Source organism: Diadema antillarum, unplaced genomic scaffold (genome assembly GCF_040938485.1).
Source record: "Diadema antillarum isolate AM-2024a unplaced genomic scaffold, OU_Dant_1.0 scf00000083, whole genome shotgun sequence".
Taxonomy (NCBI): Eukaryota; Metazoa; Echinodermata; class Echinoidea; order Diadematoida; family Diadematidae; genus Diadema; species Diadema antillarum.
Window position 1 is genome coordinate 341,906 of NW_027270972.1, and position 15,252 is coordinate 357,157.

Below are 15,252 nucleotides of genomic sequence, written 5' to 3' on the forward strand. Positions count from 1 at the left end.
ACAACTGTCAACAGTCAATTCGAGATGGAATTGCACAAATGTATAAAGACATAGTAAGAGACACCCACTAAAAAAATCAAAGCTTGTAGGATGTAGGTTCCAATTAGATTATTGTTAATAAGAAGGATAATGATCATGATAATTAACTGGGATAATTAAAAGTACCGGTATGCCAAGTTATGTAGCCTTTGTAGGTAAAAATATAGTATTTCATTTTATTTCATATTATTTCACTTCATCATTTCATTTCATCGCCATTATCATTCCCACTACATGCCATCACTGATCTAGAGGAGACACTACCACGGTTTTGACTCTCCTTGACAACGGCAGAATAAGAAACAAGATATGTGGCTAAGTGTATATCAAACTAAGCTTACGGAGTTGGTTTAGGAGGAGCGTCTGTTCCGATACCCTCCCATCCCAATCCCCCTCCAATTGATCCCGACCCCAACCCCTCCCGACCCCCCCCCCCCCCCCCCCCCCACCTTTCCTCCATAGCGAGCGGCGCGGCCGTGTACTCTTGATCGCTCGCGAGACAGTCAAACATGGCAGCGCCCATTGATTAATCATCTGGATTATTATGTCATCAATGGTCATCGCTTTAAGTGCTAGTGCACTACCAATGTTTGTTCGTCCTGGATGTTTTATTTTCATCGTTCAAGGTAAGTGGAGATCCGAAAGAAGGCAGTACTTGTAGATAGTGCATTGAGAATACAAGAGAGGAAATCCAGTCAAGGTGGAGTAAATGATACTTGGGTTACGAGGTGCAGTTGCCACTTCGGTCCCATGCGTTGATTATTACGTAAGTTTGTCAGTGCTCAAACAAATCTTTCCATGCCCATGTGATCTCACTTTTACTAGAACTAGAAAGAATCCCAGTCATATGAGCTGCCTAAAGAAAATGAAACAGTGATTCATGTAACAGTGTTACAACTGTATTTTGTCTGCTTGCAAGCTGATCCAGAAGAAACAAGCAGCTGGAAATATGTCGACTAGCTAGATCACGAGATGCCACATCTCACATGACATGGGTTTTTAGGAGTAATTTGATTTTTTTTAATAACGTTAGACCTCTAATTAAATCAAATTTATAGAAATGTAACATTTTCCTTGCAAGTTTATGTTAAGCTCTTCTTCTCTGAACCTGCATGAGTCATTAAATGTTTACTAGTCTATATCTAGTGTACTAAAGTAATGATTAATAAAATAATTTACTAAAGCACTTAGTCTAGGTGCTGTTTGAATTTTTGACTATCATTTTAGAATGAATATGTGCTCCACTCCAGGTTATATTGTAAAATTTAGTTTCCCTTTCATTTATACTTTTACTTCCAGCATGTGAATGTGAAGAATGCTGTTTTCGTACTTTGGCAACTCAGCAGATGTAATTTTTACTTCTTCCTCTCCTTCTGATACTGTACAGCCCTCTTTGTAAAGTATTGTCGTACATTGGTGAGGTCGTGAACTTCAACAGACCATGACAGACTTCTGTCATTGAATGTGTGTTTCCTTGTGTGTTGCATTATCACATCATTGCTCCAGATTTGTCCTTTGTTACTTTTCTTGTTATAGTGTGTTATTTTCTCCATATCCTTCTGTTTTATAAGTTCTTACATTTTCCAAGTAATCAGATTCTTTGCTCGTCCAATCCTCACACAGTGCAGTGCTGAGGCAAACCGACTTCCTAATTTCTTGTTACCACATTGCAGTTGATGCTATCTAGGATGAATTGTGTCCTGCTCAGATCTGTCCCAGAGGGTTCTACCAGTGACAAATATCAGGAGGTGTGTTTTCTCCTTCAAAGGTTTTATCACATACAAATGCATGTAGATTTGTATTGATTCATGATACCCTCAACATCACCTTTGCGGTAAAACCAATATCTAGAAACATTCCATATATTTTTGAATAATTTTCTTCTATTTTTCTTCATGTTACTTAGATATGCCCCCCCCCCCCCCAAAAAAAAAAAAAAAAAAAAACACCTTCCAAACCAAGATTCTGGTTGTGACCTCATCTGTCAATCATTGCTAAAGTACTAATGTGATAAACAAAAGACATTAGAATGCACCCTCCCCGAGACCGATCATAACTTGCATGTTCCCTCATCATGTCTTTTGTTAGTCATAAAAATATTGCAGAAACATGCAAGTTATGCTGAGTTGAGGAATTATTTAAAAATATATGGATTGTTTCTAGATATTCGTTTCAACGCAAAAGTGATGTTGAGGGTATCATGAATCAACACAAATCAACATGCATTTGTATGTCATAAAACCTTTAAGCACCTTTAAGCAGCAACTTTTTCCTTTAAGTGCCTTTAAGCAGCAACAAGCTCTTTATTTTGTTCATATTTGTGGCACTTTCATTAAGAGAACTTTTCATGGATTTGAACAAAGCACCATCACTCTTCAACCTCCACAACCATCTTTGTATGGTGCAAACAACATAATTAGTGAATGAGTCAAATCAGGTGATGAACTTGTCAACAGTGAAATTCATTCTGAGTTATGACTGTTTGTTTAGTCTGCACATTAAGGGCTACACTGCAGAAATTTAAGCCAGACCATATTGTCAAATTTCCCCTGACACTATGTGATTTCAGATTTTGTATGTTTTAATGGTTCATAGGTTCCTTATGCTGCTATATACTGACTCACAACATGTCGTATAAGGTCCCACAAGCTTATATTGTGTGTGTCTTACTGTGCCATATGGCGGTCATGGTTGCAGATAAATTTTCACTTAATTCCTGAAAAATTATTTATTCTTGAAATTTGCCATGCATTAACATAATCTTACATCCTTTTATTCTTGGATCATAATTTCTCTGTGCCAGGCTTTCGACGCAGCAGGGGTGGGCTGTGTCTCACTCTCTCCCATCGCCTTCGAGTTCACCAACCTCCCCGCCCTCTTCTCCCACATCTCCCGGCCGGAAGATTTCTCTGGCCTCGTCTTCTCCAGCCCAAGGACGGTGGAGTCCGTTTCTCTCTGCCTCAAGCATTCCTCTGCTCAGGAAGGTGAAGATTATGGCCACTTTTTAAAACAGGACTGGTCATTAGATAAAGCAAACAAGCAGGAGTGAAAACACAGATTTATATGCTCATTTGTAAATGCCCAGTAGTTTTACCTTGTATACTGTGCTTCTGATGGTTATGTTCTTAACATTGAGTGACAAGTCTGACCAAACTAATTGTCCAAACAGCCTGATTAAGTGAAGTCTGTGATTCTTTTCTCTCTCTCATTTTGTTGTTGTTGTTGTTGTTGTCTGTGACCCTGTAATTTTGAAGATGAAATTTGAACTCAAATGAGATGTAAATAGTTTCTGTAGCAACAGGTGTTTTATTACAATTTGTATACACTTAGAAGGCAAATATACCACACAAAAAAATGAAAACAGAAACTTGTGTGTATGGTTGATGATGTCATGTGATGTGCATATACCTGGTAACTGCTCGTGTATGAATCATAAAAATCATATTGAGGAATTATGACTCATGTGGATGTGCTTAAGATATGTTACCTTGAAGAATTGTCAATATCATGCTCACATATACTTCAAAATGATTCTCTGATTAACTGATCCCCCCCCCCCCCCCAATGTGCAGCTTGGAACAGAGAACTTAAAGAGAAATGGAGACAACTTCCTGCATTTAGCGTTGGCACATCAACAGGCAGCAGGGTCAGGTCGCTTGGCCTTGAGCCTGTAGGAGAGGATTCTGGAAATGCAGAAAACCTTGTCAAGATCATCATCAGTGGTGAGATGGAAATGAGATCAGATTGTAAATGTACATGTCCTTTGGTTTTGGTATTTTGTTATTCTTCAAATATGTATACTCCCATATTCATTATTCCCCTTTAGGGATGTATAGGGCAGGTTTTGATTTGCACCCAATTTGTTTTTCTGTGCACTTTTTCTTACATGTGGCATGCATTTTAGAACTTTTCATATCTCTTCTCCATTTAGTATTGGATTTTGGTTAGCCAAAGTATACTATTTTTGGTCTGGACAAAAGTTGACATTCTGGAGTTTGTCAGTATTTTCTGAATCATGAAAAAAAGATAGTGAAGGTGACTAGACAGACCAATAATGGAATACAAATGTATTTGCTTTAATTAGAGTGGAAAGAAAAAAGAACACTTTCCATTGATGCTCCACGTACAAGGAGAGATAGTCAAATTTGAGAAAAATAAAAAACATCCCCCCCCAAAAAAAAAGATGTATTGTCTTGGTCCTTTAATTAAAAGTGCAAATTTCACGTCCTAACTTGACAGTAGAGGTTTTATTAAAATTGGACCTAAAGTAAGAAAGCTATGGAATTTAAAAGTTTCCACTTTTTTGTGAATCAGTGATGTTAGTCATGACTTCGCATCAGTACTCAAATTGGTAGAGGTTATGTCATCAACTTACAAGTCCCCAATTTAGCCATTCACAAATCTGCAATAAATATCATTTGCTTTTTGTCTCGCCCACCGGAGGTGAAGGCGAGACTAAGGGATCCAAATGGCGTCCGTCCGTCGTCCGTCCGTCGTCCGTCGTCCATCACAAATGTTAAAGTTTACCTGCAAGACTCTCTTATGATGCATAACTTGGCAACTGTTACAGCAATGGCAGCCACACTTGGGTGATAGAAGCACTATAGTCCATGGGCCAAGAGCCGAAAAATGGGTTGTTGGTACCATCCGAGGTGGCAAAACCTTTTTGGTGTCATTTTGTTTGTCGGACATAGATATGCTTATCAAGCTATGATAGCATTTCCAAATGAGTAGCTTAGTCATAATAAATGAATTTTTAACCAATTTGGGCTCGTTTTTATATCCCTATACTTCCGAATCGAAACTAACCGCTATACAAATACGAGCACTGCCTTCTGCATGTCCACAGGTGTTCTGTTGTAAACGCGGTGCGCTTAGTCTTTATTCAAGGCAGCGAAGGGAATATCCAAAGGGTTATGATGTCCACAGCTGCCACGCGGTGCGCTTAGTCTTTATCTAGAACAATGTACCGTTAATCATATCTAAAGTTCCTAATAAAAGGGATTATCTATACTGTTTTTATACCACCCTCTCAACAAATACATCAGTTTTAAACAAAAATCACTCTGTTCATTGACAACATTATTAATTATAATGTATTGTAGTGTACCGGTACATTGTTTTTGCATAATCTTTCATTGTTGGATGGAAATAAAGCGACATTGGCGTGGTATTAGCGTTTTCACCGTAGCGTTTTCAGCGGAAAATGATAACTAATTGAAAAATACGCTAGAATTCACTAGAAATTGCTTTTTTGTTGTTGTTGTTTTTAGATAAAGGGATATATACTGTATTTATAAGCTTTGGATATTCCCTTCGCAGTCTTGAATATTAGACTAAGCGCTGTGGACATCATAACCCTTGGATATTCCCTTTGCTGCCTTGAATAAAGACTAAGCGCACCGCGTTTACAACAGAATACCTGTGAACATACAGAAGACAGTGTTCTTCTTTGTATAGCGGTTGGTCTCGATTCAGAAGTACAGGGATATAACAACGAGACCAAATTGGTTTAAAATTCATTTACTATGACTAAGCTACTCATTTGGAAATGCTATCATAGCTTGATAAGCATATCTATGCCCGACAAACAAAATGACACCAAAAAGGTATTGCCACCTCAGATGGTACCAATATCTGGCCTGGCCCATGGACTACTAGGGGTATCTTCATGTTATGGTGTTGTCAGAGGTCATGTGATGATGTCAAAGGTCATTTGAGGTCATATATTAAAGAGTATGTGCAAGACTCTTTTCTATGTTCAAGTTTACCTGCAAGACTCTCTTTTAACAAATAACTTCACATAAGTTGCTTGGATTACAACCTAACTTGGGTCATAGATGCACTGGGGGTACCTTCATGTTATGGTGCCGTTGGAGGTCACAGGATAAGGTCAAAGGTCATTTGAGGTCATACGTTAAAGTTTACTTGCAAGACTCTCTTATCACATGTAACTCGACACATGTTGCTACAATGGCAATCAAACTTGGGTGATGGATGCACTGGGGGTACCTTCATGTAATGGTGCCGTAAGAGGTCACATGATAAGGTCAAAGGTCATTTGAGGTCATGCGTTAAAGTTTACTTGCAAGACTCTCTTATCACACGTAACTCAGCACATGTTGCTACAATGGCAATCAAACTTGGGTGATGGTAGATGTCTCTTGGGAAGTTGAAGGTAACCACAAGGTCAAAGGTTACAGACAGGGGTCAACGAACTTTTAGGGCCCAATGTTAAGTTTTTAGGGCGCATTTCGTTTATGGCTCATAACTTTTGATCCCTTTGTCCGTTTGTGACCAAACTTGGATGGAAGTTACATGTCCCTTGGGGAGGTGAAGGTCGTCACAAGGTCAAAGGTCACAGGGGTCAACAAACTTTAAGGGCCCAATGTTATGTTTTTATGGTGCGTTTTGATTGTGGCTCATAACTTTTGATCCCTATGTCCGTTTGTGACCAAACTTGGACGGTAGATGTCCCTTGGGAAGTTAAAGGTCATCACAAGGTCAAAGGTCACAGAAAGGGGTCAACAAATTTTTAGGGCCCAATGTTAAGTTTTTATGGCGCGTTTCGATTATGGCTCGTTACTTTTGATCCCTTTGTCCGTTTGTGACCAAACTTGGATGGTAAATGTCCCTTAGGGTGTTGAAGGTCACCACAAGGTCAAAGGTCATAAGCAGGTCTATTAACTTCTGGGAGTTATAAAAAATATTAATTCCTTGTGCGCGAATGGGCGAGACACAATTTGGCGATTGCCTTGTTTGACATGAAATCAATAAGGATGAAGTACAGTATATCCTTGCCATCAAACTTGTGTAATCTTCTAATAATGTACCCTGGGTAGTAATAATGTCTTTTAGGGGGAAGATTTTGCAATTTTGGAAAATTACTGACCCAAATCATGACTTTAGTAATAATCTGAAGTCTCAAACAAACCAATGGGGAAGTTGTATGGTGGTAACATCATTGTTTCTTCAAACTTTGCTGACATTTGGTGAAAGTCTGTTGGACATTGGGTGGAATTGTGAAGACTGATTGTATTTATTATTATTATTATTATTGTTATTGTTGCTGTTGTTGTTGTTGTTGTTGTTATTTTTTCCCTCTCTCTCTCTCTCTCTCTCTCTCTAGCTGTGAAGCCGGGCTCCAAGCCACTGCTGTATCCGTGTGGAACCATGAGAAGAGAAACTATACCAAAGACGCTAGAGAAGGAAGGTGAGTGAAATCCAACAGTCTGGTCTGTTGTCTAGTCTTCTATCAAGCTGAATGGCATTTTGATTTTGATGGTTTTGATGTGGATAAATGTTGTTACAAATACCTCTAATTGTATGTGTATCATTTATGCCATAATTATAATTATAATTGCATTATGATTATCATGACTTTTATCATAGTAACCAGTATTTATTTAATCTATACCGCCATCATCAACATTATTACACTCATTATTGTCATCATTGCTACTATCATTATAACTAGGTGTAGCAACATTAGTACATGTAGTAGAACATAGTCTGATGGATTATTGCGTTTTTGTTAGATATGCAGATTATTTACTCAAGGACTCTGCAGAAAATTGTAATTATAGATAAAGTTGCACTGGTGATATCTAAAGGCAAGTTACACTTTAAAGCAGAGAGCAATGTAGATCACATGTACCTGACTTACAGGTCGTGATCAGATAATATATGCCCTTTGCTTGCAATATGCATGTGTTTGCTTGTCATACTCTGTCATATGTCATTGACCCCTCCTACTCTGCGTGAGAGTTGATTACCGGTAATGATTACTTTTTGTCAGCATTGTGTTTGTGTGTGTGTGTGTGTTTGTTTGTGTTTGTGTTTCCCTTAAGCAAGCTTTGATGTAGCCAAAATATACAACTGTACTTTAAAACCTTATTCATGCGAAACATTATATTCAATTGAGACACTTTGTTTTGCCCAAGAAAAAAAAAAATGACGTAAAGTGACACTCCCTTAAAAAAGAAAAAAAAAATGAAGAAACATGTAATTTAAAGATATTAACAAAATCTTCTCTTAGCTTTATATTCTACAGTATGGATTGAATTGGTAATATGTGTGGTCCAGCATGTTAATATAAATTCAAGCATATGTACTGACTTTATGAATGTTTGGTTGAAGCAGTCATTCCATTCAGCTCCCTGGGAAATGCTTTAACAGTGGTTTGGAATGTTTGTTAAATAGCGCCATCTGTAGTGCAGCAGCACAAACACAGGGCTGTCAACATCCGTTGAAGTCTATTCTCTATGCCAATGTAAATATGATATGCAATAACTTCAGATGCTCTTTTAACCCACTACATACAGTAATCTGATGGATTTTGTACAAAGTCTCTTGAAGATTTCATAATCTGGTAGGGGGGGGGGGTTCATTTTGGGTTTACAAGTTGCCAAGGACTTTATTTTGAGAAAATGCCCCCACACGCACACAAAAAAGCACCAAAATCACTGTCTTCCTATGTGTACATATCATTTCAAGTTCATGATCAATTCAATTTATGTACATTTATAAGAGTGATGGCATCCACTTAAATGGAGTGCAAGATTAATGCAAAATGTATTTTGTGTACTGGTATGTACCCCTGTGGCTCCTTTAAAGAGCCCTGTCACAATGGTCATTGTCACACTTGTTTGCAGGAATTGACTTCACAGCAGATGTAGTCTACCAGACCATTGCAAATACTGGTCTCGCTGATCAGCTGATGAGGTATATCAAGGAGAAGGTAAGATGATGCAATGTAGTTTTCTTTCACATCCAAACACACTTAGTGTATGGCTCTTGTGTTGCAAAAGAGATCCAGGACTTATGATTCTTTCTCAGTCAGTAATCCAAGCTATTTTTTTTTTTTTTTTTTTTTTGGGGGGGGGGGAGGGGGGTCATGCTGCATTTGTATTGACCTGTATGTTCATCCGTTTGTTTTGAGGAACATGAAGATTTCAAAAGTTAATACATGTATTTAGTGACTTTCCCTGACCTGTTTAAAAATGGGGGGTGGGGGGGGGGGGGGGGGGGGAGGTGAGTGAAAATGCTGTAGTATTCGATATGGTTCATGTAAACAAATTTTGCATTGTGAATCAAATTTGTCAATCCTTTTTTTTTACATTCATAATTTATTGATGAGAAGTGTAACCGATGTTTTGTTTTTTTTTTTGTACACTGTATCGTGATACATTTTGTGGAATAAAAACCTTTCTTGGAAGAACTTCACTCCTCCATTAGACAGCATTTTTATATCTAAACTATGCATCGTCTCTCTTTGTTTCTCAGGGTGCCCCAGACTGTATTGTTTTCTTCAGTCCATCCGGTGTGCAATATTCCAAGGAAGTTCTGGAAATCCACAAGGACGAATTAAGCAATACGAAGGTAACAATTGTACAGCAGAAGATGCTGCGTGTTGTGTGTGTACACACCAATGTACAGATACACATTAAAGCTCACACACTTACATGTTATTTCATTACATACTGCTTGCTCTTCAGATAATTGATTAGTCATTAGCAAGTCACTTTGTTTTCACCTTATTAAGACAATTTTTGATGTGTGTGCTGTATGTGCATGTGGAATGTCAATTTCTTTATATTTATGTGTGTGCAAGCATATGTGTATGTTTGTATCTATGTGTGTAATTTAGTCATCCATGGAAATATAAGTTGTGTGTATTTTTGTGTTTATGTATTTCTTCAGTGTATGGTGGATTTCACGTGTAAACTAATTTTGATGCCTTTATCTTATCTTTGTTGTTATTTTTTTTTAATGAAAGCATTTTATTTACTGATTGGAGGGGTTGTCTGGTTTGTTGTTGGGTTTTATTTGTTTTGTTTTGTTTTGTTTTGTTTTTTGCATTCTAAAACTTGTCCTTATTGATAGTGCTTATATAGATGTCATACAAAACAGAATACCCTGCTACAGCATTGCAAGTGCTTAAAGCCAGTTTATCTTCTTTCGTGAACTGACGTCCTAATTTCGACTGCATGCATCTGTTCTATTAGGTACATATTGGACAGGAATTTATATCTAAGGAAAAAAAAATATGTTGAATAAATTTAAGGAGATAACCCCCCCCCCCCCCCCACCCACCCACCCACCCACCACCAGATTGGTAATGATTTGAGTGAAATTGGGCAAGTGTGCAAAAAAGTTCATCATAGTGATGCCGGCTGTAATTCATGGTATCCTGTTGGAACAGTGGAAAAGCTGTTTTCTATTTCATGAACATAATGCTGACCGTAAAATTAGCTCTAGCCACAATGAGACTTAAGATATGGCTACTTCTGAACTTTTAAGTAGGAATCAGCCAGCATCTGCTGATGTTGATGATGTACCTGAATATAATATCTTTGATTCATTTTAAGGGTACATAACAATACAAATGTCTATTTATGCAGAAGAAAAGATGGTAAATGCTATCTAAGAAGTAATGCATATCGAATATCGAATTCATCACATCCTTTTGAAATATCTTCTTCTTTTAGAGGAGGGGGTCGGGGTGAGAGAGGACTGAAAAAAATAGTTCAAGTGGGACTTCAGTTTTTGTTTTATTTTGGTGTGTGTATTGGTTTGTGTACGAGTGGAAGCAGAGTGGCAACTAATAAATTTGTGATGTCAACGTCCACTCCCCTGTGGCCTCCGACATACCCCCTGTGGTGCCTGTAAGCTCCCTATGTGGCCATTCCAAGGGGGGTGTGGCTGCACCCCTCAGATCCCATAAAACAATCCCTTCAAAATGGTAGTATTTTGATTCGCTGTCAAACTTGAGTGAAAAGATGGACCCATGAACCTAGCTCGAGCATCTTTCACACACGTGTTTTCGCAGATCAATGAAGTTCATACAAGATGAATTAAACAAATCAAACAAAAACAAAGCAAACAAAAACAAATCCATGCAGAACTATAATGGGACGGGAGTAATTAGGCCAGATTAAGTTAAAAAAAATATTAACTATTCTCATTTAACCCTCGTTAAATTATAGTCATGATGAAACTTTATAACCATGAAAAGTATCTGCACTGTAAGTTTTCATGAATTAGAATAAAAGTGATTTAAATAATGAGTCATTCTTTCATCCCTGATTGCAAGTGACACAGCTGCTGTGTTTTCAAATGTGACCCAGCTGCTGTGTTTTCAAATGTGACCCATTCTACTTCCTCTTATTATTCCAATGCCTAATCTCAGGTGTTGAAATAGATGTTGGGACAATGAAGTAAGCTTGAGAAGGGTTTTAATTCTCTTTAATTTAGAAGCAAAATTTCTTCAACAACAACAACAACAACAACAACAACAACAACAACTACAACAACAACAGCAACAACAACAACAACAGCAGCAGCAGCAACAACAACAACAACAACACAACCACCACCACCATCAACAACAACAATAACCATAACAAAACATAATCCAGACTTTTCACTCAGTCAGCTCTTTGATGCCTTAAACATTAAAGGCATTAGTTACCGTTTGCAGATGAAACAAAAACCTAGCTTTAGAGCTTGGAAATAGTTCTAAAATGTAAGTTAGGGATAGAAACAGCCAATGTAAAAATTTCAATCATTGTAATCCATGTTAAGTATTGTTAAATATACAAAATGTAAACAATAGTTATAATAAAATTGTTTGTAGACTAAACCGTCTACAGTTATGTCTTAGAAAAATAGTGATATCTCCTTATATTTTAGGTTTTATTGCAAAATTTTTATATGGTAGGATGTTTTGTGATACAACTGGCCTACACATGTGCATCAAATGTGATAACTTGGAACATTTTTTAAATCACTGCTTCCAATGGTAAACAATACCTTTGAAGCAAGAGTATTGATTTCTCACAGGTAGAGCTCTGTACATCTTCTAAGGTATTTTGTGGCTGCAGATTCATCTTCATGTTGGTTTTGCATATAATTATGCAGAAGCAGACATTGAAGTGATATTGACAGAGAGGTTTATTTGATGTCCTGATGTATTCATAAATATATGTCCTCTGTCCCCTAAATATCATATGGTTCATGATTTCAGCTCCAATTGCATAACTGAAAATATTCAGAATTTGCAATCGAGAGCAGGGAGTAATCTATAGAAGAGCTGCTCAAATCAACATCACTGTTTGACTTCACATCTGGAAAATGATGACTGGTGTGAACCAGAGCTCTGTAATGCTCATCAGCCGCTCATCATGTGAGACCCATTTTCCTGCGGTATAACTGCACCACAATGCAGCCAAGCCTTTGAAATCATTGTCCATTTGTGAAATTTCAAAACTTTTTGCCCAGTTTGAAAAAAAAAAAAGTTCTGGTGGCATATCAGAACAGAAAAAAGGCAATAACACAGATTTTATTTTCTTGTCTCTTTTTTTTTCTCTGTCTCTCTCTCTCTCAATCTTTTCTGCCCATAACAATTTGAGATCATAATATCCCACTTTTTCAGTCATCATATGATATTAAACAAGAAATATTGCAGATACAGCTTTAAAAAAAAATAGTCATGATATGATTTGTTGTTATAATCTCCACTGGGAGAAGGTATGCCGTGCTAAATATAGTGATTGTCCTATTTTTAGCGGTTCCATGTTCCATGGAGAGCTGCTCGGCAGAAAGAAAGAAGGAATAGAGTTGACAGAGATAACCTGCTCTCATTCTGATGTTGGATGGCCCCCCGAAGGGTGCGATGCAGCGCCGTTATCTCCGTCTCTCACCTTCTCTTGCTTCAGAAGAAGCAGAAATGCTGCGTGCGCTATGTGCCAGGGGTGCACGTGTACCGAAGCAGAGAGGAGAGTGCTGGTCGGGAAGGTCAGATAGCACGTAATGGGCGTAGTCGTAGGTCTTCAGTCCCATCTCAGGGTATACCCCCCTGGAGACCTGAGGCAGCATGGCCCGGCTCAACAGGGTTTCCTGCATTCTCGCGTCATCGCACGAGGTTGTTTTGCCGCACCTGAGCATGAGATGATTAACATAGCTTGAATAGTTTCTGCTATGTGATCTGGCTTGATCTGTTTGTGAGGGGTAGACACTATTAAGCTTCGCGTCATGGAGTAGACTGTTAATTGACGTGGGCACACACTTCAGCATTAATATGACTACATTGCCCAATGCAAGAGCCCAGCTCTTTTGTAACTACAGTACATATATGTGCTAAGTGACCTTTTGTACTTCACATGGAAATAATGAACTACATTGTATATCATTATGATGACAAGTAATGATCATGTAGCTATGCAAGGACTACACATTCCAGCACATAGTTCATTGCATGAGTTTGTCATTGTATGTAACACATCATTTTTATCCCTTTTGCATTACATTATTTTTCTTTCCCTTTTTCTATGAACTTACTAGTGGCTGCATTATGACTTGTGTTATGCAATATGTTATGCAAGGGTGATATTTCATGCAAAGTGTATGATCGTGCCTTCATCTTCAAAATAATGTAGAATGGTCAGAGAAAAAAAAATGAAATCCTCCCTTTCTCTTTTTTTTTTTTTTTTTTGACATACATGCAATAGAAAGCTTTGGGGTACAATTCTTTTTAACCTGATGACCAGGAGTGTAGAAATGAATAATGTGCAAGTTTACCTTACACAAAAAATATTGAATTCAAAGGGATTTATATAAAATCCCACATACTATTTGCCATGTCAGCAGTCTGTGATGGGCAGGGTCTAAAAGAACAAATCATTGTGGCATAAAATACATGTATGTTGTTAAAGAATGATATCATATGCAGAAATCCTCTTTAGTGCATGAATCAAAGATCTTAGCCATGCAAAATTTATGTTTGATATGGAAATCATAAAGGGGCCTATATTCTTTTGCATTTTATGGGTCTTCTTTGTTCATTGTATGCATGTTTTGCTGTTTTAAAGGGTAGTTGTAAGAAAAATGATAAAAGAAGAAGAAAAATGATAAAAGAAGAAGAAAAAGTGACATTCTGCTATTGTGCAAGATATCTTATTTCTGTCAGCTAGTAAGCATCATGACATACATTACGTTGAAACCTGCTTGCCATATGTTTTGTGCCAAATTTCTTCCTTTTTTTATATTTCCTATATCATACTTGTATGTACTGCCAGTTTGCTGATGGTCAAAGCAAAAAGATTGTATGATAATCTTTGCATTGAGCCTGGTTTCAGTGATAATCAAAACACTGACAAAAGTGATGATGGTTTAACAGTAAATGATATGTTATAATGGTATGATAGTCATTGTTATGATAATAACAATCACAACATAAACAGCAGTGAATTAATGAGTTTATGCAGTTCTATACAAATACATGTGCATCATTCCTTCAGCCATAAAGTAATGGTGATTGCTTGAGAAAAGAAGAAGAAGAAGAAGAAGAAGAAGAAGAAGAAGAAGAAGAAGAAGAAGAAGAAGAAGAAGAAGAAGAAGAAGAAGAAGAGATAATTTACCCAAATTTGACATTTGAATTATTACCCCTTTGCTCCCAGTTTCTTGCAATAGGTTCTACCACACAGACGGCAATGGAGGAAAAGGGGTACCTGGTTGCGGGCGTGGCTGATAAACCAAACCCTCAAGCACTTCTTCAAGCCATCCAGCAGTGTCTGCAAGAGGGGCGGGGCCAATAGAGAGGGCATCTGCTCCACCAAAAACCCCAATGCCAGTGGACAAGTGATCGAGGGGCGAAGATGTTTAACCCTTTGTGTGCTGGCAGATTGATGGACACTCGCCCTGTCCTGGCGATCCAGCATTTGATTTGGTGAGCACAGTGCACAAGGGTCAAGCCCAGCCCATCCCAGCTCAGCTCAGCCTTGTCTGTGGTGGATGATAGTGTCCGTCCTGTCGCTGAGACGAGATATGCCAAGCTGTGTTGCATCAGTGTATTGCATTCTGGCGGAGGGCATCATTTCCTCTAACATCGGACTGTAGGGACATCCTCCGATCTGACCCCTCCATGACCCTGTCCACCACTCACCCCTCTTCACTCTCCCAACCCAAGGAGGGAACAAAATGCTCTGGAGCTTCAGCATGTCTAACTCAGGTCATTTATGTTTCATTTCTCAGGGGAGATGGACAAATTGCCTACAATTCGGTCACAAATATTGATTTGTTACATTTAAAAAATGGAAAATAAAAGGCCAAGCAATAGAGCATCATTCATGCTCATACTCAAATTTGTAGTTTGATTAGTATAAGAGGACTTGTAAATCATGTGCAATAAAAGCTGGTTTATGATTTGTATCA

The 15,252-nt window shown here is 38.0% G+C and overlaps 1 protein-coding gene across 1 annotated transcript; it reads left to right on the forward strand.

Annotated features, from left to right (window-relative positions):
• The first annotated feature begins 1,635 nt into the window (after nt 1-1,635).
• Nucleotides 1,636-14,685, forward strand: LOC139717825 (uroporphyrinogen-III synthase-like). The gene is made up of 7 exons (XM_071629321.1): nt 1,636-1,787; nt 2,843-3,023; nt 3,612-3,761; nt 7,169-7,252; nt 8,694-8,779; nt 9,325-9,420; nt 14,499-14,685. The coding sequence occupies exons 1-7, from the start codon at nt 1,716-1,718 to the stop codon at nt 14,634-14,636; spliced, it is 807 nt and encodes a 268-aa protein (XP_071485422.1). The 5' UTR covers nt 1,636-1,715; the 3' UTR covers nt 14,637-14,685.
• The last annotated feature ends 567 nt before the right edge of the window (nt 14,686-15,252 follow it).